This window comes from Sparus aurata, chromosome 5 (assembly GCF_900880675.1).
Source record: "Sparus aurata chromosome 5, fSpaAur1.1, whole genome shotgun sequence".
NCBI classification, from domain to species: domain Eukaryota; kingdom Metazoa; phylum Chordata; class Actinopteri; order Spariformes; family Sparidae; genus Sparus; species Sparus aurata.
The window spans coordinates 9,206,232-9,226,783 of record NC_044191.1 but is presented as its reverse complement, the minus strand read 5'-3'; the positions used below and the strand labels follow the sequence as shown (position 1 = coordinate 9,226,783).

The following is a 20,552-nucleotide window of genomic DNA, read 5'->3' as shown; positions in this document are numbered from 1 at the left end:
CACACAAACTTTCTCTCACACATAACATTAAATATATTATAATATATATAATAAAATATATAATAAATTGTTGAATATAAAAAATATTGTCTCAATTTAAAGTAAGTACCATGATAATTTTGATGGTAATTGTGTTGTTGTTGTATTTTTAACATCTCTGTTCCCATCATGTTAATGCATGATTTCTCATTATCCTCTGCATTCTTTCCTAATCACCCACCAATATGAAAAGAAACATGTTACGACACCAGATAAAGGCCTTTTTTTAACACAATACATGTGGTACTTGTGAAACCATTGCAGATAGACCTACTAAACTGTAATCATCTTTCCTAAATATTAAAAGACACCAATCATGTTGACATAAAATACTTATATCAATCATGCTAAATGCAACAAATTGCAAGATAACACACATCCTTACAGCTGACTCTTGAATGTCATTGACTTATTCTGTATTCCTTTGTGATTAGTGGCTGTGTGTGTGACTTTGTGTCTCTTTTCCAGCTCCTCATCAAAAGAAGTGTTATTTCACCCATTCAGACCACGTCCAGGAAACGCGTGCACATGCAAACATCTACGTGCGCTTCCTCCAACAGCGCCACAGCCCAACATACGTGGGCAGCGAGGGCCTGCTCATCGCTGCTTGCAGCTTTAATTGTAATTGTAATACTGTGCGAAACAGTTCTTCAGAACTTGCCTTCTCTAGTTACTGTAGTTCTCCATATTCATGTAAATTCATTTAGTTTTGTGGTATGATGTGGTATAAAATCCATTTTAAAGACCTGAATTTTGCTTCAACTTATCTTATTTTTGTCAGGTGAACCTCTCAACTTGAAGTTTATTTGGTAAAGGTAAATACAATAATAATACATCAAAATATAAAAATAAGTATAAATATAAAAATGTATGTAAATATGAAAATGTATGTAAATATAGAAATAATTATAAATATGCATTTACACATAATAATGATGAATATAAAAATAAATAATCAAAAAATAAATATATATATATACATTTACAAATAATAATACATATTTAAAAAATATAAAAAAAATCTAAATATACAAATATTATAAATATGAAAATAAATATAAATTAACAAATGATTATAAAGTGAACGAGCGAGTGAACGAGTGAGTGAGTGAGTGAGTGAGTGCTCTTATTTGTACATGAACTTTGCTTTCTGTCTTTCTGAGTAGCAAACCTCTCAATGACTTTGATGTTAAAGTCAGGAATGTTCTGTATCAGGTTTTTCTCCATGGAGAGCATAGCCAGCGTGTTCAGGCAATCTTGTGCCATGGTGTTCCTAAGGAATGTTTTTATCCTCTTCATAGTGTGTTGGGGGAACAAGTCTCCTTGCAGCAGAGTAGCACTGATGAGGTGATTGGTGAAAGAGAACCTCTCCTTGGCATTCCTCAGAATGGCATCACATACCTATAAAATGATACATAACTTTTAAAAGTCACTACACATAATAAACAGTAAATTAAATGTTCATATATCACTATGTAAATATCATCATTATCTCCTTACAGGCTGACTATATAATTTTATGGAAAAACAACGACAGCTTATTGTTAAATATCATAAATATGAAAAAACTAAATCTAAACATTCTGGCATGTTTACTGTCTTCAGTAGCTGTGTGGTGAATAGTTCAGAATTGACTATATTGCTTTTCAATGACAATAAAGTTGAATGAATCTCATCACATTTTCATTATTAGTCTATATTAGTCTTATGTATAGCACACATCAAGTATCTGTTGTTAAAAAATTAAAATCAAACATCCAGTGGTCACATATACTTCTCTTCTCTCTTTAGATGCACTCTTAACATATTTCACCACCAGCCCAGTGACACAGCATCAGGTGCTCCTGTCCCCTCTACCTCAGCACAGCAGAGTGACACAGAGCCATCTCTTCTAACTGACAAAGTGAGATGAGAGTTAGTTCATAGAGGACCAATTAAAAAAAAAAGCAGTTACACATTTCCCAAAAACAAAGATGGGAGAGTGTCAACATGACTTTTGTAACTTTTGAGTCTTAGTCAATGCTGAAAAAATCAAAAGAAGCCGGCTGATGTACTCAAACAGGAATGATAGCTTGCACTGCTTCTGCTGCTAAATGTTTTCTCCAAAAGAATACAGACTTAATAAGGAAGGACTAAAGGACTGTATAAATGCAAGCCACTTGCTGAAGGTTCATGAGGATAGCCAGGAGCACAATACCCACATGGCAACATGGAAGGAGTCGGAGGTTGTTTTGCAAAGTGGCTGACAATAGATAAGCGAGAGATGGCACTTGCTGAGGCTGAGAGATAATACGTTTGCACAATGCCTTATTTATATTGTATTTTTATCACTTGTTTCTTTCCTCAGTTTTTATTTGGTGTGATGTTTTGACTTAAAAGAAATAAAATCTTGAAGTTTCTGTGTAAGTGTATGAAAATTGATTGTGAAATTGACTGTGATGCAAGAGGGTGCTGGCTAACATTTTGCCTAGGGCACCAAATTACTCAGGGCCGGGACTGTTGGTGGCTGATACAGCGACTCTCTGAGTCCCTGCACAGTTGGGTGAGAGGGCTGGTCACGGGTCCTCAGCTGTACTGCAGCCGGCATGTTTGGGCCGTTAGTGGCAGCAACAAACTCATCACAATGGCTGAAAGACAGAAACACACATGTTGGTTATACAGTCTTGTGCTGGCATTGGATACACAGGAATTAAAAATCTGTGAACTTGTTCACACAATAAAATCTACTGTAGTCTACGGTTAGCAGTTCACACACAGAGCAACATGTGGACACTGTCAACTAATTAAAATATTAACATAAACATTTTAGGCATTTTTTTAGAACATTTCACTCTACTATCAAAATGTGTCAGAGGTACTGTATTTCCCAATGTGACTCACACAAGATATGATTAATGGTGCATTAAATTATTCCTGTATGAAAATGTATCTGCTTTCTAGTGATTTACTAGTTTTAAGCTTTATACAAAATATGCAGAAATGACAGCAAATATCAAGCTGGACTACAGAGGCACACTGCTGAAAAAAATAAAATCTTCAGGTTAAATAAGAAAATCTTACCAAATGATTTTCACTGGGACATCTGTCCATGGCAGCACAGTGACTACTTCAGAGTTGAAATGAGAATAGTCGTCGAAATCAAAGTTTCACAGCTCAACTTGAAACCGGAACAGAGTTTCAGTTGTAGAGCAGAGAGACTCGCGTAGATGGCGCTAAATCCAGAAAGTATCTCTTAAATAACGAGTAGTCCAGAAGGTATTTCAAGATTCAAGATTCAAGATTCAAAGGTTTTATTTGTCACATACTCATACAGGATGCGCAGTGAAATGTTTTTGTGACATGTACTGTACTTCTGTGCTCAATTTAAGTAAAAATAAAAATACAATGCAGTGTAAGTAAAATACAACAGAATATAGTAAATATAATAAATACAATGAAGTACAATACAATAAAAGCATTTTTTGTTCAGAGTGCAGAGTTCAGGGCTCTGATTGCCGCAGGGAAAAAACTGTTCCTCATCCTCTCGGTGCGTGTTTTATGACAGCGTAGGCGTCTGCCTGACCTGAGGGTCACAAACAGTTTGTTGCAGGGGTGATGGGGATCCTTGATAATCCTTCTAGCTCTGTTGGCACAGCGTGTGGTGTATAAGTCATGCAGAGGGGGAAGTGTGGTACCCATGGTCCGCTCAGCAGTCCTCACCACCCTCTGCAGGGCTCGATGAAGGTCGAGTATTTCATTACATTTTCTTTTTCATTACATTTTCAACAAGTCCTTACAAAATCAGCATGTCCCAGAATGTTGGAAGGATGCGGTAGTTGTTCCAGTTCCCAAGACAAGCTGCTCCAAAATACTGACTTATTTTAGGCTGAGAAAATGTCTAGAGCCCTGTTGTCACTGTTACGGCGCTGTCTCTGTCGATGTCGTAAATGCCTACTGTGTGAGTGTGTGTAAGCAGCCAATTCTTCTTAACTGCAACCAAATCTACCCTCGGGTACAAATAAAGTTACCTTACCTTACCTAATGGGTTCTTCTCAGCACTGACAAATAGCGGTTGATAGATCAATATGTCGAACACGAAATGAGGTTTCTACAGAAGCACAGGCAAATTCATAGGTACACGATGGTGTCAACATTCCGATCGTCGTGGCAATGGGGGGTTCTCAAAGTTCTAAAATTAAAATTTGAAAAGCCAAAATTCAAATTCAAGCAATGATCAAAGGCACCCAGAGTAAGTGTTTATCTTTAAATTATCTGGGGGGGTCAACAGACTTCTGCTCTTCATGGTAAAGATGGAGACAATGAAGATGACAAAAATATAAAAAGGTTTTAAGGGTCTGACCCTCAAATCGTATATTACAACTTACTAACCCAGACCCCACCTTCTTACACACATGAAACAAGTCTGTGATGAAAATATGTCAAGTGTGTTTTTCAGAGAGTTGTCAGAGGTCAGAGGTCGCCTATATCACACACGTATATCAAACACCTGATTCGGTTTCCAGCTTCTTCTAGCTTTGTATGACGTTACCACAGACACCAAATGCCACAAATATCAACCCGTACAGATGAGGTTAGAAGATCACTACAGTCGTTAGGATGCATCCTCTGGGAACCATCAATGTCTGTACAATGTTTTTCAGAATCTATCATGGAGAGGTTGAGATATTTCACTTGTTGGCTCTAGATGAAGAGTGTGAGAAGAATATGAATCCTCTGGAGAACATGAATGGCTGTACAGAGTTTACTGACAATCCAACCACAGTTTGTTGAGATGGTGTCATTTGAGCTCACGTGACAAAAACGTGTGTCAGTGTCAGAAGACACTGCAGCGCAAGTAAGAGGAATTTAAAGCCTTCCATTGAAACGACAGAGGAGAGAAAGCTTGGCTTCTTCACACAAACAGCGAAAAAAAAATCTCCTTATTCTTCTCCCCTGTCTCTGCCCCTCTTATAACTCCTTTTTGTTTCCCCTCTTTTCTGTTCCAATTATTGTTGTTTGTCTCCACAGACCTCTAGTTCCTTGACTTGTTTCCATTTCAAAAGAGACCATTTGCAGTTTTCAAATGTTTTCTGTTTTCTCCTTTTGACATTTCAGTGTGCTGGTTTAGTCCTCAACCCTTTTTCTGTAAGTCGGATGCCCTTCATCATCCTGTCTCTCATTATTTCAGTCTCTTCCAAAGAAAAGATAAGAAAGATGGCAAAGTGCCACTGCTGTGGAAAACTTCCTGCGTGGTACCAGTACCAAAGATCCCTCTGCCAAAGGACTTCAACAGCCACAGACCAGCTGCTCTCACTTCATACCTAATGAAGACCCTGGAGCGTCTGGTCCTTGTCTATCTCCGCCCTATGTTGGGTCCTTTTATGGACCCACTCCAGTTTGCCTACCAACCTGGCACTGGAGTGGACGACGCCATCATCTTCCTCCTGGACAGATCACTGTCTCACATGGAGAAGCCTGGAAACACTGTGAGGATCATGTTCTTTGATTTCTCCAGTGCCTTCAACACATTCAGCCTGCAATTTTGGGAGACAAGCTGGAGCTTGCGGGGGTGAACCAACACCTCACATCCTGGATCCTTGACTACTTCACTAACCAGCCACAGTATGTGAGGATTCAGGACTGTTTGTCAGACACAGCTGTCTGCAGTAAGGGGGCCCAACAGGGAAGAGTCCTGGCCTCTTCCTATTCACCCTGTACACTACAGATTTCTCCAACCAATAACCACACAACCATCTACAAAAATTCTCTGAAGACTCTGCTATTGTCGGCCTCATCAGGGACGGGGGACGACAGAGCATACAGAGACCTCATTAAGGATTTTCTAGACTGGTTCCAGCGGAACCACCTCCAGCTCAATGCCGGGAAGACCAAAGAGCTGGTGGTGGATTTCTGCAGGCACAGACAACTGCACAGGGAAGGAACATTGAGATAGTGACATCTTACAAGTACCTGGGAGTTTACCTGAACAATAAACTGGACTGGACTGATCATACTGCAGCAACATACAAGAAAGATCAGAGTAGACTTTATCTGAAGCTTGGGTCCTTTCGAGTGCAGGGGGCACTCCTGACTACTTTCTATGACTCTGTGGTGGCATCAGCCATTTTCTATGGAGTAGTCTGCTGGATTTAATAAATGTGTCAAGACGGCCAGCTCCATCCTGGGATGCCCTCTTGACCCAGTGCAGGTGGTGGTAGAGAGCAGGATGATGGACAAATTGATATGAAATACATGGTATCTAAGAATTTTAAATCAAAGCCCTTCTGATTTCCTTTCATAAACAATATTTTCAATAAGTATCTTAAACTTTGGGTATCTACAAAAATCTATGTCACCAGCATGACAGAGTGGGGAGGAGCTAGCCCTCGCTTCCACAAGTTTCACTCCAGCAGAAAAATGACGTCATCAGCTTGTAGGAACCCTTGTGCTGGTCGCTACAGGGGTTCTCTGGAGGCAATCGTACAAAAACTTTTGGCTCAGTGGGCTTTTAAATGACAGGAAAACCAATCAACAAGACACATTATTGACCACACACACACAAAAATTTCACAAAGTGCTCACAAGACTCTCAGAGCTTCTACCGTATCATTATTTGAGTGATAGCAGTTACTGTTTTGGAGGGAGAAGCATGATAATGTGAGGTGAGCCTCAGCTAAAAACACTATTAAATCAACTCTCCCAGTCCTTGACCACAACCAACCTGGTTGCCATCACCGTGGCAACCGAGATCAACTGGGCCAACACAGAGAGACAGATTTATCAATGAGTCAGTTTGATACACACAAACACAAAAATACAAATATGCACATGTAAGCATGCACACATGACCACACTTTTTAGCTATATTTAACTATTATCTTTTCATTCATTCGAGCCAGAAACTCCATCTAAATATTTAAATGTTCCCGATCATTGATACATTGAGATTTGTTGAATTTTTCAGTCTGGAGAATTCAGAGTATTTGATTCATTTTCATTGTAACATCTCTTCATACTCCATCAGCTGCTTTTCAACACAATTTAAAGCCACAGATTCCGTTTGGCCTTGGCTTTTCAACAAACCCTACATTATTTCACAGTTTTTATATATTGTGGACATTATTCAAAATTTTCACAGCCAGCAATGCACCTTTGGCTTCAGCCTCTCAACAGGGTGCATTTACAACGCGAGTTCTTCAGAGCTTGCCTTCTCCAGTAACAATTGTTAATCACTGCAATTATTTTTTCCGGAAAGAACCTGTTGAGGTCTCTTGCCCATACTAATCTGACAGTCAGTAACCCATTTGATCCTCAACCTGTTTTCTGACTGACTGACTGATGAAAACACATCAAAGAAAGATGGAACTGAAGCTGAGCAGGGCGGGGCAGTGCGCATGCGCGGTACTTCTTTGTGGCCCTTCTCTTCGTGGTGCCTGTCTGGTCTTCAGAGACCTGCTGCAGCAGTAAATCCGAGGATAGGACTGTCCGGCAAAGCTATAACCACTCATTTCTAATTATTTGTCAGGCTGCAGTGTGCAGACTTCATTCTTAATCGACAGAAATTGCCAGACAGGTACGGACAGCGCGGGGTGTCGACTGGTTAACAAGCTGAGCATCCATTCATCCTTTCATTGGCAGCTGAGGTTTTCCAGTCTAGCTAGCTAGCGTTAGCCTATAGCCAGGGGACAGCTGTGTGTGAGGCATCTTCAAAATGTCGGGTTACCAAGGAAAGAAGAACATTCCACGAATTACAGTGAGTATTGCTTTTATTCATTAAAAATTATAATATCTAGCCTTCAGTTGTAGTGGGTTTTTTTTTTTTAACGTGCGGTGAGCCTCAGGATTAGACCAAAAGCTAGCCAACGCTTAGCTGTCGTTTCCATTCATTTACATTGACGCTGTCACTGGCAGCAGCCCTGCTTCAGCTCCACACACTGACAGCCTGGAATGAAAAATGACAAGCAGCCAGTGGGATTGCAGAAAGCTCTTTAACATGTCCTGATTTGTCGTATTTTTCTATATAATGAATATTCAGGGCTTGGTTGAAGCAGCTCTTTGCTCTTTTAGATGTCATTAGTAGCTGTTACTCTTCCTGGCAGCATCCTCAGCATGCAGGGTGTAGTTAACAGGTTTTGGCACAGATTCCTTCACTGTCATCATCTCATCTTTGTATCCTCTATCCCCTTTCATCATCTTCTCGTTTCAGTTGTCTTTATCCTTTTTTAAATTTTTGGGAGAAATATCTTTTTGCTGAATCCTCAAATTCTGCAGCAACCGTAGGACAAGCTTGATGTTTAACCATGATTTTGTGATGAATTACTGGAAATTTGGATTTGATAATGTAATGTCTGCTTTGCTTCATGCTGCAGCTTCTCAAGAAGTGAGCACAGTATTAAGGGCGTACAGTAGGGATGTCGTGATAGTAAAAAGAAGCAAAACCTCTATAGTAAAGTAGGTCATTGGATAGCACCCATCCAAACCTTTTTCTCTAAGCTCTCATCATGCAGCTGCTAGGGCCAGAGTACTGCAGCTTATAGGCAGCAACTGCTTTTAGTTTGATCGTTTTATAACACCAAACTGCCTTGTAAAATATCTTGACGTTTCTTAGGCTCTATTTTGTACAGCTATTTTAGTAGTTGTCAGGATTCCCTAACAGGTCGAGGCAGGGTTATGAAAATACATCCCGGGCTCACATGCATCACGCCCCCGGGCCCTTAGAAACACAGTCAGGCAGCACTTGATAGTTTGGAGTGAAGCAGATAGTGCCACTCCGCACATCAAGATCATGCTTTTTCCCTGAGCAACACTTACTGAATTTGTGAAAATCACATTGTCTCCAGAGCAGGACTGATGGCATACTAGAGAGATAGGCAGGGCAGTCCTCCTTCATTGTATTAATTCCTCCAGTCATATCTAGTACCATCAGATGTAGACACAATCAATTTGTCCATTAGCTGAATGACAGAAACTAGGCTTGAGCCACTATTAGATATTATCGAATATTGCGATATTTGCCATTGTGTGGTATATTTTTCGCAATATTGCATATTGAACAGCTGTTAAGGCGTTTTCAGGCTTTTATTTTGAAGAGAAAATGCAGGTGGAGCTGTCATGGCTGCAGAGGGAACTTCTGAAGGTATGTGGGAGGATGTTCCAGGTTAACTGGTCTGATGTAGCGGAATGCACGCAACTCCAGCTCGCCAATTTGGCATTACTGTAGATTCAAAACGGGAGAAAATGGTGAGCCAAGGGATTTGAATGAGGCTGTGTCCTCTGCGCCATAAGCAGTTGTTAATTTAACAGGACAATACCACCAATTTACATTCAAACTCAGAGTTCCACCGCTTGGGTGGAGGCATTGAGTGAACAAGTGACAATCATATTGTCCATCGTGACATTTGAACAGGACAGAATATTAAATATTAAAATTGGCCATCATTTTTAATTGGTACATCTTACAGGCTGAGCACACTGGATGTGCGTCGCCTGATCTAAAGATTCGTAATCTCGCCTATTTCTACCGCAAAACGCGTGCGGTTCTCAGCAAGAATTGACCTGTAAACAGTCATATGGACATCATACCAGCATGTCAATACTGTGTTAATGGCTGTATGTGTAGAATCTTTTTCAGTTTCTCTCCCCTGTTTCCCCTCCGGCGCTCTTGCGCTTTCAGCGGGGTTAAGGAAAATCATTTAATCATATTTGTCAATAATTGTCAAAGTCAAGCTCCATGTCCAGAGGCATCGAGTGTGTCCAGCCTGTAGCCTTCCAAATGATTATCACCGCAATTTCCCAGAACCCAAAGTGATGTTTTTGAAATGATTCCTTTGTCCAACCAAACTTTTTCTTCTGTTAGCTCATGTTTTTACAGAGTAACTCAGTGAAAACTGAGTAACTCTGTAAAAAAAAAAACACGAGTTTCTCGTGAAATCATGTTCACAAGATGAAAAAAAATAATCATAGAACAGAACAAAGATCTATCAGTTCTACAATAGTTGAGGCATGTATACCCATGGTGTACAGTTCCATGCTCAGTGTACAGTATATTTACAGTAGTTTGTCAAGGACAATAATTGTATTTGGAATAAAAGAACCGTTGTGGGTCTTTTTCTTTGCCAGTCTTATTCTACAGCATCGCCTTGTATTCTTTTATTGATAATTGACAGAGCTGTCCTGTGTACAGCTGTGTTGTAAAGGTCATCTAATGGTAGTTGGTGGCCAACTATCTTCCCTGTTGTCTGAACAATCATGGTCCACTTGTATCCATTTGGTGGCACAAGGGGTCATATAAGACAGAGATGTTAAAACAAGGATGCTCTCTATTAGGCTGGCCTTAAACTCCTTTAGTTTTCTTATTTAAAAACAGTCTCTGATTGACTTTATTACTTATAAAATCAGTATTTTGTGTGAAACTGTCATCTGTGTTTGTTCCCACAGTGTGTTTCCACAGTTTGTTCACACAGTATCAGCTGTGAGGGTTTGTTTGTGTGGTTTAGAATAGGTTAATTCACAATGAGCTGATTTAACACCACTGCTCGTAAAATGTGAACAAAAAAATCAGAGGCATCATGGACCATAAAAAATGAGAGAATCACTACAGTGCAGTTGCAGTTACATTGATGTAATATTGGTGATAATGGCAGAGAACTTAAATATTCTATTCTATTCCATCTAAGCATAGTCTTGTAAGTATTATCTGCCTGCCTGTTTACCTTTGGCTGGGCCATGTGACATAACCAAAGACAATGAAATTTATGCTAGAGCCTGATTGATACTCAATTTTAGGGACTGATTCTGATATTGATATATCAGCCAATATACTGTTTTGCAATGACCCCTTGAATGTGGTCGTCAAACACTTCTGACATAGATATGTAATGAATGCGGGATTTTTTTTCAGTACCATAAGCTTTATTGTCTAAAATGACAACAGTGCACTGAAATGCCAAACTTCATTGGGAATTTAATAACGGCAAATTATTAAAAAGTACCCCAAGCATGTTTTTCTGCAATGTAATCTCAACAAAGAAATAAAACATACTATCAGTGCATATCAGACAACATAATATGACCTATACATAATATCAATATCTCTGCAATAGGTCGATATTGGCTGATAATATCGGCCAAGCGATCCACCTCGGCTGTAAAATGCGCTTCACAATTAATCAGAATTATTATCAAAAATTGATTATTCAAATCACAGAATGTGCATTTTTTTGATAAAGGTAAAATGTGTGACAAAATTGCATTATGATGAAGTACTGTTGTGCTGCGGAGATGCCCTACGCTGTTCTTTAGATGTACAAACCCCACATTTAACAGCTTTTTCACAATATCTTTAACAGTAATCACAATATGTTTTTCTTTTTTTACCATGTCATTGTGTTGGTGGCAGTTCATTAGGTACACCAAGATAGAACTAATGTGTAGTGTAATATAACTTCCCTGTACCAGTTCAGTTGTGTTGTCTCTGTTTTAGAGATGTGTTGATTCAACCTAATGTTTTCTTGAAGCTGCAGTTGGAGGGGTTATTGAATTGTTTTGAGCTATAGGGACAGGTGTGTCTTTTTTCCACATATTATACAGTAGCAATGACTGAAGACTAAATAACAAGAACACCTGTCTGCATTAGACTGCACTAGCTATGTATACCTAAAAAAATGTCAACTGTTTGTGTATATTTATAGTATACTGTATATAACAATTGGCTGGTATTATCAGCTGATATTGGCCTGTCAAAGATATATTGGTTCTGCTGTATGCTGTTGATATTGGCCGCTATGAAAATGTGTTGGTTTTAAAGGACACATTGCAGAAAACTATGCTTGGGTTGATTTATTATTATTAACTTTCAGTTGATTTAAACTGTTCAGTTCACTGTTCGCTGTTATTGTATACAGTAAAGCTTATTGTTAAAATGTAATCGTGCCTCCATGACATATTTTTGTCAAATATGTATGACGGCCACATTTGAGGGATAATTGCAAAAAAAATGTGTTATCTCGGCCGATATATTGATATCAGAATTTCTTACTATCTAATATAGATATCAGCATTGGCCTCAAAAACTAAATATCGGTCAGGCTCTAATATATACATTCTGATACATTCATTAAGGGATTAAAGGACTGCGGCAGCAATGTACAATGATGGCACTTTTGAGCTGAGGTACTTCACAATACACCTCACTGGCCACTCGTGCACAGAGAGAACATAGGTTATATGACCCACTTATAGGAGAGTAATGGGGCTGGGAGATCATGTCAGTTCAGCCATGAATTGTATACTTAATCCATTCCTGCTGTCATGGCCCACCTACTCTGCGCACAGCTGAGTGTTTCCTGCTGTGAGGTTTGGAGACAGTAACCACTTTTATCCTTATTAGCTTTCCTTACTGTCCTCAGAGACCCGAGCAGTTCGTAGGAGAATTAGGCCAGCCAAGTGCGCTCTCCTTTTCATCTCGTACAGGTTGAGATAACTGAACCACTTCAGAGTTTGTGCTCCTACTTGACAGTTTCGATCAAAAACAATTGCTCCCTATGTGTACATACATATAGGGACATACATCATGTAGCATAATTCTAATGATTGTTTCCACAGGATGAAAGTTGGTATGGATTCATCTGTTTGTATGAGTGATAGAGTAACCTTTCGTCCTGCCTTAACGAAAGTCTTTTCTCTGAGGAAATGAATTGAGTTAAATGAGTCACCAAACTTGTCCTAAGGTTCTATTCTAATCGAAAAAGTAATTTGTCTCTTTACTGTTGAATTATGTCATTGACTATAAGCTACAAGGCATTAATAAAGACGATTTCTTGCTCTTTTACTTCGCTCAGCAGGTGGCTCGAATTTCTGGTACTTTATGGTTAATGGTGAAATGCTGTCTGCTCTTTTCAGAGTGACCGTCTCCTCATCAAAGGAGCGAAGATAGTGAACGATGATCAGTCGTTCTTGGCTGATATCTACATGGAGGATGGAGTCATTAAGTAAGTTCAGTTTGACGATCAACAGGACTAACTTTCTTTGCATTTTTGTTGTTGCATAAACTCTCTCATAACTCCTAAAGGGGCTAGATATTTCCTTGTCTACAAGAGGACACACCTTTACCTTGATCCTTTTGATCCTTTCATGAGGAAATGTCTCAGTTTGTCACGTTTTCTATAAAAAATTCTGTATGTCTCTGTGTCCCTCAGGCAACTAGGAGACAACCTTATTGTTCCAGGGGGAGTGAAGATCATCGAGGCTCATGGGAGAATGGTGATGCCCGGGGGTATTGATGTGCATACCCGATTCCAGATGCCCGACCGAGGCATGGTGGCAGCAGATGACTTCTACCAGGGCACCAGGGCATCCCTGGCTGGGGGGACGACTATGATCAGTACGTATTACATCAGACAGTTTTTCAAATTAGTTTTCATCCACTTTAAAAGCACAGTAATCTGTTGCAGGAATCATAACGCTGCGGATGCGCATGCTGTAACACGTATGATTTAATCATGCAGTTGAAATCCAACCTGTTTTGTTTTGTGTTTCCTAGTTGACCATGTGGTGCCGGAGCCTGGAGTCAGTTTGGTTGCAGCTTTCAAACAGTGGAGGGAGTGGGCTGATAGCAAGTCCTGTTGTGATTACTCTCTGCATGTCGACATCACCGATTGGAACAAAGGCACTCAGGAAGAGATGGAGACTCTTGTGAAGGATCATGGTACGCTGACAACCTATTCACATTTGGTGTAAACGCACATGGAGGTTACAAATCACTGACTTACTGCCACTTTTACTTGGACAGATAGGTTTCCTGACCATTATGTTTCCATATGAAGTGTTTCTGACATTGCATGGGGGGAAAAGTTGATCTGATCACTGACCAACAATAACTTAATGTTTCCGCTTTGCAACCTTTGTCCTCTTGATTTTACTCTTCTTCTTTGCTCTGGATTTTCCCTCTTTTGCTCTCTTTGTTCCACCTTTGGCTGCTTTCTCTCATAAGTTTTCTATCTTCAGGTGTCAACTCTTTCCTGGTCTATTTGGCTTATAAGGATGTTTTCCAACTTTCTGACTCTCAGGTATGCACGCTCCACTGAGCTGTCTGTCAAAGCATATGTTTTTAAGTCTGTTAGATGTCTTTGGCGTAGCAGACTTTCTTACGGGTTGATCCGTGTTTGTCATTTTCTTTTAGATCTATGAGGTTTTCAGCGTCATCAGAGACCTCGGAGCCATTGCTCAGGTGCATGCTGAGAATGGAGACATCATTGCAGAGGTAACAGAACCGCTAATGACAACGGTCAAGTCTCAGCTGTAAACATTTAAAGCCATTTTTGATCACGATGTTCTTGTGTTAATTTTTTAGGAGCAGAGACGTATTCTACAGCTGGGGATCACTGGACCTGAAGGTCATGTGCTCAGCCGTCCAGAGGAGGTAAGATGGAGGACTGGTTCCTAACTAAACGTAGTTAAAAGTGCTTTAAAGGGAAAAGCAGTATGGAAACCAGGCTGCTGAAGAATCTGACTTTGTGCGTCTGCAGGTGGAGGCCGAGGCAGTTAATCGCTCCGTCACCATTGCCAATCAGACCAACTGTCCCCTCTACATCACCAAGGTGATGAGCAAGAGTGCTGCTGATGTCATTGCCCTTGCCAGGAAAAGAGGTGAGAAGACATATATTAAACCTTTTTCCTTTTTGCAAATTTATTCCACTGAAATCACTCGACTTATGGGGCTTTTTCCACTTGCAAGACAACACTGCCTGGCTGATTTGCCCACCATTACCAGTTTTAATGTGCTGATTTGTTCCGATTGCACTACTCATGTTTGTGCAGGAGAATAGAAAGAGGCTTTTAAAAGTTTTGGGGTGCTCAGCTCTCAGGACTCTTGTAGCTTTAGACTGAGGTTTAGTTCCTCACCTGCGTTTCTGTTCGTACTTTCAGATATCTGCTGTATTTCACAGTTTTATCGTGTTCACTTTCAGCTGTTTCAAAAATGTCTTGCTGTTTAAAACCAAACATCTCCTGGTTGTGTGGCTTTAAAATGAAAGATTTGATATAAAAGGGGGGCTTTATTGTGAAGAATCTATAGGAAATTAAATGTGTTTATTACCAAAGTGGCTATTCTTTGATATTACTGCATGGAGGAATATTAACAGCAAAGTCTGCCAATAAAATATTTTTCACACAGAATCTTTTTTTTCATTTGATTTCATTTCATTGATCGGCACTGCCTAATTACAGTCTGATCTGAGTTGCATGAGCCTTAACATACCTGCCACAATCAGAGCAGCAAAACTTTTGATTTTTCACTTTTCAAATCTGGACTGGTGATTCTTGTCTGTCAGTCATCAAATTGAACCCACCCAATATCAGATAAGCTGTTGTGAATCTTTTGGTCACCAGGCTACTCTACACCTTCCCCTGTGTCTTTTCTGGCTTGCACTTTTTTGACTTGACATCCACCTCTCTAATCCTGTAGGTGCTGTGGTTTACGGAGAGCCCATCTCTGCCAGCTTGGGCACAGACGGCACCCATTACTGGAGCAAGAACTGGGCCAAAGCTGCAGCCTTCGTCACTTCTCCTCCGCTCAGTCCTGATCCCACCACCCCTGACTATCTCAGCTCTCTGTTGTCATGGTAGGTGCTCTGTGCCAGGATGCAAAAGTAGCTGGAACACAACTTTAGCATGTGTTGCTGCTGTGAGCTGCATTTTATTGTTACTCAGCTATTCCTCTTTTTGTGATCACGCACTAATAGTTGTCTTCTTATTGCACATTTGAATCGTAACCTCAGTTTTCTTGCTTTCTTTTTTACCCAGTGGGGACTTGCAGGTGACTGGTAGTGCTCACTGCACCTTCCAAACTTCTCAACGTGCCATAGGCAAAGATGACTTCACCCTAATGCCAGAGGGCACCAACGGCACTGAGGAGAGGATGTCTCTAATCTGGGACAAATGTGTGGTGAGCTTGATACGACCCACTTTTAACACATTCCAAAAATTCCTCTCATGAAGAAAATGATCATAAACTGATAGTATGTGATTTTTCATCCTGTCCCAAAAGGTGACTGGCAAGATGGACGAGAACCAGTTTGTGGCAGTGACCAGCACAAACGCAGCCAAGATCTTCAACCTGTTTCCTCGCAAGGGCCGCATCGCTGTGGGCTCTGATGCCGACCTCGTGCTGTGGGACCCAGATATGACTAAGATCATCTCGGCCAAGAGCCACAACCTGGTCAGATGATAACTTTGCCTGTCTCGGTTCTTACCCACACAACTTTCAACTGTACTATTACAAGAAATCCAAGTGAAAATCACTTTGCACCTGTCAGTAAAAAGTCTTGTGGTATAAAACCCCAGCATCTAAGCTAATCATGTAACGGGCAGACCCTGCACACCCTCGACTCTGAGCAGTCTTTTTGTTGTTTCCTGATCAATTACTTTCTTCTCCCAGGCTGTGGAGTATAACATCTTTGAGGGCACAGAAGTGCGTGGAGGTCCTGTGGTGGTGATCAGCCAGGGAAAGATCGTGTTGGAGGAGGGCAGCCTCCACACCATGGAGGGCTGTGGGCGCTACATCAGCCGTAAACCTTTCTCTGACCATGTCTACAAGAGGATAAAGGCTCGCAGCAGGGTGAGTTCAAACACAGGTAGTTGCACTTCGGAGAAACTTAAATCCTTACAGTAAAGGGTAGCAGGTGACGGTCTGATAAACTGTGCTTGTACATACAGCTCACAGAGCTGCGAGGAGTCCCCAGGGGCCAGTACGACGGGCCGGTGTGTGAGGTGACTGTGACTCCCAAGGTGATGTCCACAGTCTCCTCAGTGAAGACTTCCCCTGCTAAGCAGCAGCAGCAGCAGCAGCAGCAACAGCAGCAGTTTACCCAGCAGCCAGTGCGCAACCTTCACCAGTCTGGCTTCAGTCTGTCTGGTGAGTGAAAGCACACATTTCACTCCAGGCAGCAGGCCCCTTTCACAACTTGAACTTGAAAGTGCATGTGTGAGAATGTGACGCAATTTGTGTGAATGCATTGTAACATAGCCTACAAAATGAGACCTTCCCTTACCTTCTCAATTTGCCTTGACAGCTGGAGGACTGATTTCTACGTTAAGGTCTCGACAAATGTGACTTTTATGCACATTCCCAAGTGCCTTGCCTCCCCTCCACTCCCCTACAGCGCCAACAGTGTGCAACACAGGCTAATATTAGTTTAGAAATTGAGTCAAGTCAAATCACTTAGTCAACAGACGTTCTCAGTTTGTTTGTCCATTATTCCTTTCCTCGCTTTTTCTCCCTCCCAGTGAGACACGAGGAAAGGGGAGTCGAGGCAGCAGGAATTTAACACATGCAGACATCAGAGCTGTATTTTAAAGCAACTTCAATTGAAGATAATGTGTGGCATCGTGCATCATCAACAGTGTTCATCACAACTTATGTTTTCTTCTAATTCAGTTCACAATGTGGCATGATGTGACTGTCAGAAAAGTTTGATCGTGCATTCGATCATCTGAAATAACGTACAGAACGTATAAATACAAAGGAACTGTACTCCTCAAGGAGTGTTTGAGGAACAGAGATGGGGGGGACACAAAATGGAGAATATAGAGCCCAAAGACAAAGCATTGCTTACATTGCTGCAAAGTAATGTAGTGGCTAATAATAGCCAGACTGCTAATGCAGATAAATTACTACTTAACTAATGTGTCAAAATGCTGTCTTGGAAAACAAAGCCAGATCCATGCAGCGTAGCTAACTTACAGTTAACTGACTAAACTTTGCTTGCTAGCACATTAACAGTATCGCAAGCAAATAGTGGATATGGTCGCTGCCTAGCTTGACAAAATAGTTCACCAGCTATGATACTAACATGTATTATTATAAACAGTGTTGCCAACAATCAATGATGTAAAGGTTAAAAGCAAATGTATATAATTAACTATTGCTTTCTTCTAGCCAACAACGATGCAAGGTAGGGGCGGCCAACAAGCTAACGTTAAATCAAGCAAAGGCTAGCTAACTAGCTGCGACGTAGCTCCCCAGATTGGATCTAGCATTGCTTTGTAGTGTTAGCTGATAAAGTAATTTGCAAACGGCAAGTAATTTATAGAGTACTTGCTGCCAGCTGTCAAAATAGAATATAGGAACTTTAGATAATAATGTTCATTTAAGTGTTTTCCAACTGTTTTGGCTGATGCTCTAGTGTGCGAGTGAAAGGAACAGAATGCTGACTTCTTTTAAAGTTAAGTAAGTACCTTAATGTTAAATTGTATTGTACGTCAATTTTTAGGTGCCCAAGTTGATGACAACATTCCTCGCCGTAACACTCAACGCATCGTGGCTCCCCCCGGCGGCAAAGCCAACATCACCAGCCTCGGCTAAGTTCTTTTACTCAACCGAGCCGAGGATGCGGGCCAAAGCGGGACCAGAGGCCACTCTTACTGCTGTCACATCACATCTGGTCACCTCTGACTCCCCCTGCATCCCATCCAGAAGCACTCCATCCATTCTTATTCACGCACTATCATTATGTCACTTCATGCATCTTTCCCGCCATATTCCATTGTAAAGGAATGATCAAGTGAATTTGGAGCAGCTTTTTTGCTGTTTTTATCCCCAGTTTGATTGTTGATTAAATTTGTTTACATTTTTTGTATACTTTTTGCTGTTTGAGCTGTTAAGTTGTCCTCAGAAAGAGGACAGAAAACTTGTCCCAAGAAGTTTTCGTGGGCGGGCATTTTAGAAACTTGAGGGGTTTACAGTTTTTCTTCATGTGCTGTTCATTTCCCACATACAAGTTAAATTGTGCTGGTGGTTGTGTTACAGAGCCACCTTCATTTGAAAGTAAAGCCTCCATTGTCCACACTGTTACTGTTTTAGTGCAGAAATGCTGTTACATTGCTGCCACAAAAAATGTAAAGGACGGTTTCTCAAATCTTTGACTGTTTTTATCTGACGTTTGCAGTATTTGATTTTTGTGTCGGTAGTGTGTCCAGCTGAACAATTCACCTTGGTCTTCCTTTTGTGTTATAGTTGCACTTTTAAAAAAAAAAAAAAAAGTTGATGTTTTATGTTTTTATCACGCTGGAAAGCTGTCTGCGATGAAAGGAAAAGAAAGGGTATTTTAGGGTTAAACCACTCATTCAAGTTCGCCCTGAATGTAGGGCGGAGAATCTCCTGGCGCGTTACATTCGTCCGAGATCATGAACCTCCTCCTCCATGTCATGATCTTTTTTTTTTCGTCATGTTTAAGAGGTTGTCAGAGCAACAAAGCTGTGCTAATGTTCAGGATCCAGAAGCTGGATAGGGAGACTTGCTGACAACCTCTCTGCACCTGGTGCTATATGATCTATGCTGTGTATGAGCAGATGATGTCCACCTCCACGCAGCAGCCAGTAGAGTCACCATTTACCCTGTTTAAAATCTGTTTAGCACCTGTAACAATCCAAATGGTAAAAATCTATGTGAGCTTGCATCTTTTTACTCGTATTGGAAATGTCTGTATGTTTAAGGATATATTTGTTGAACTGAACTACTTGCCTGCCTGTTCTGTAAGATATTGATAGCGCACTGTATCTATGAAGGCTCTTTAAAGTAATGGAAGTGTGATCGATCTTTGAGACCTGATGAAAAATGCTTCAGTATGTACATGGAATCCCCTCACAGTGTGCTGATGATGTGTCCACTGTTCTCGGTGTTAGTGTTGTGAATGAATTACCAGATTCCAGTTTTATCCTCTCTCACCCCCCCCCCCCCCACCTGCCCAACATTGTCGACACCAGATTCACTCGAGGTAGTAACTGTATTCACCGAACCACACTGGGTTGTCAGTTTTGCGGCACTGTATGGCCAAACTGTAAAACACTGGATTATTTCTTCCTCATTGCCTTGTCAAGTGTAGGTTTTGTATGCCAAGCTATAGTGTGAAGTGATTTACATTCTTGAAGGGAAGTTTCTTGGTTATTGAGTTGTGATGTTGAGCACTGTTGTTGCCCCTCTCCCAGCAAGTGTGATACTCTTCTCGGTCATGTATGTTTTGTAGGATATACAGCAAGGGTTTTTTTGGGGGGGGGAAATCATCAGTCCTGTCAGCATTTGACCCTATCTGTGTTGACTTCAGTGGATTAAAATAATAAAAATGAAACGTATTGTTCTGAGTCTTTATTTTAAACATGGATAAATTAGCCATTTGAAATTTTAAGTAGCTAAGTTATTATGTAGTTTGGAAGAAGAATGCGTGGAATACAAAAAGCTGATATCTGCTTCTGCTCGATCGACTTTGATAAGGGATTGATATTGTATTTTCGGGGCCAATACCAATTATTAGCAATCAAGGAGGCTGATAACCAATATTTGAAACCAATATACATTTAAAATGAAAATAAAAACCATGGTGTCAGACTTCTGATATCACTAGAAACTTGGTATTCAATCCAGATGGGAGTCATGACATGGCACTGGCAGTGCATGCTAGTCAGCAAAACTACCTGGTTAGGATCATGGTTTGGATTCAGATAATGAGTCCACGGTCACGGTCACTTTCAGAGGACTTCCA

At 40.7% G+C, this 20,552-nt stretch overlaps 1 protein-coding gene and 2 long non-coding RNA genes across 4 annotated transcripts; 2 read left to right on the top strand and 1 right to left on the bottom strand.

Annotated features, from left to right (window-relative positions):
* Positions 1 to 69: 69 nt before the first annotated feature.
* Positions 70 to 790, top strand: LOC115581995 (uncharacterized). Its single transcript, XR_003984099.1, has 2 exons — positions 70 to 101; positions 508 to 790. It is a non-coding gene; the product is annotated as an uncharacterized LOC115581995 (long non-coding RNA).
* Positions 791 to 3,312: 2,522 nt separating this feature from the next.
* Positions 3,313 to 5,524, bottom strand: LOC115581993 (uncharacterized). Of its 2 annotated transcripts, none has more exons than XR_003984096.1 (2): positions 4,052 to 5,524; positions 3,313 to 3,744 (listed from the first exon to the last, which is right to left on the bottom strand). It is a non-coding gene; the product is annotated as an uncharacterized LOC115581993 (long non-coding RNA). The 2 variants fall into 2 exon arrangements; XR_003984097.1 differs by having other exon boundaries at positions 4,057 to 5,524.
* A 1,877-nt stretch (positions 5,525 to 7,401) lies between these two features.
* On the top strand, positions 7,402 to 20,141 carry dpysl2a (dihydropyrimidinase like 2a). Its single transcript, XM_030417620.1, has 14 exons — positions 7,402 to 7,771; positions 12,919 to 13,007; positions 13,215 to 13,399; positions 13,559 to 13,723; positions 14,023 to 14,084; positions 14,198 to 14,278; positions 14,369 to 14,437; positions 14,544 to 14,664; positions 15,482 to 15,638; positions 15,820 to 15,961; positions 16,064 to 16,234; positions 16,454 to 16,633; positions 16,732 to 16,930; positions 18,288 to 20,141. Exons 1-14 carry the CDS (start codon positions 7,730 to 7,732, stop codon positions 18,377 to 18,379), a joined length of 1,755 nt encoding a protein of 584 aa, XP_030273480.1. The 5' UTR covers positions 7,402 to 7,729; the 3' UTR covers positions 18,380 to 20,141.
* Positions 20,142 to 20,552: the final 411 nt, after the last annotated feature.

What these genes read in the sequence shown, in the direction of transcription:
- dpysl2a (XM_030417620.1), top strand. Translation starts at nt 7,730, where the DNA reads ATGTCGGGTTACCAAGGAAAGAAGAACATTCCACGAATTACA. An exon ending in TCCAACTTTCTGACTCTCAG is followed by an intron (nt 14,085 to 14,197) that starts GTATGCACGCTC and finishes ATTTTCTTTTAG; the next exon opens with ATCTATGAGGTTTTCAGCGT. An exon ending in TGCCCTTGCCAGGAAAAGAG is followed by an intron (nt 14,665 to 15,481) that starts GTGAGAAGACAT and finishes CTAATCCTGTAG; the next exon opens with GTGCTGTGGTTTACGGAGAG.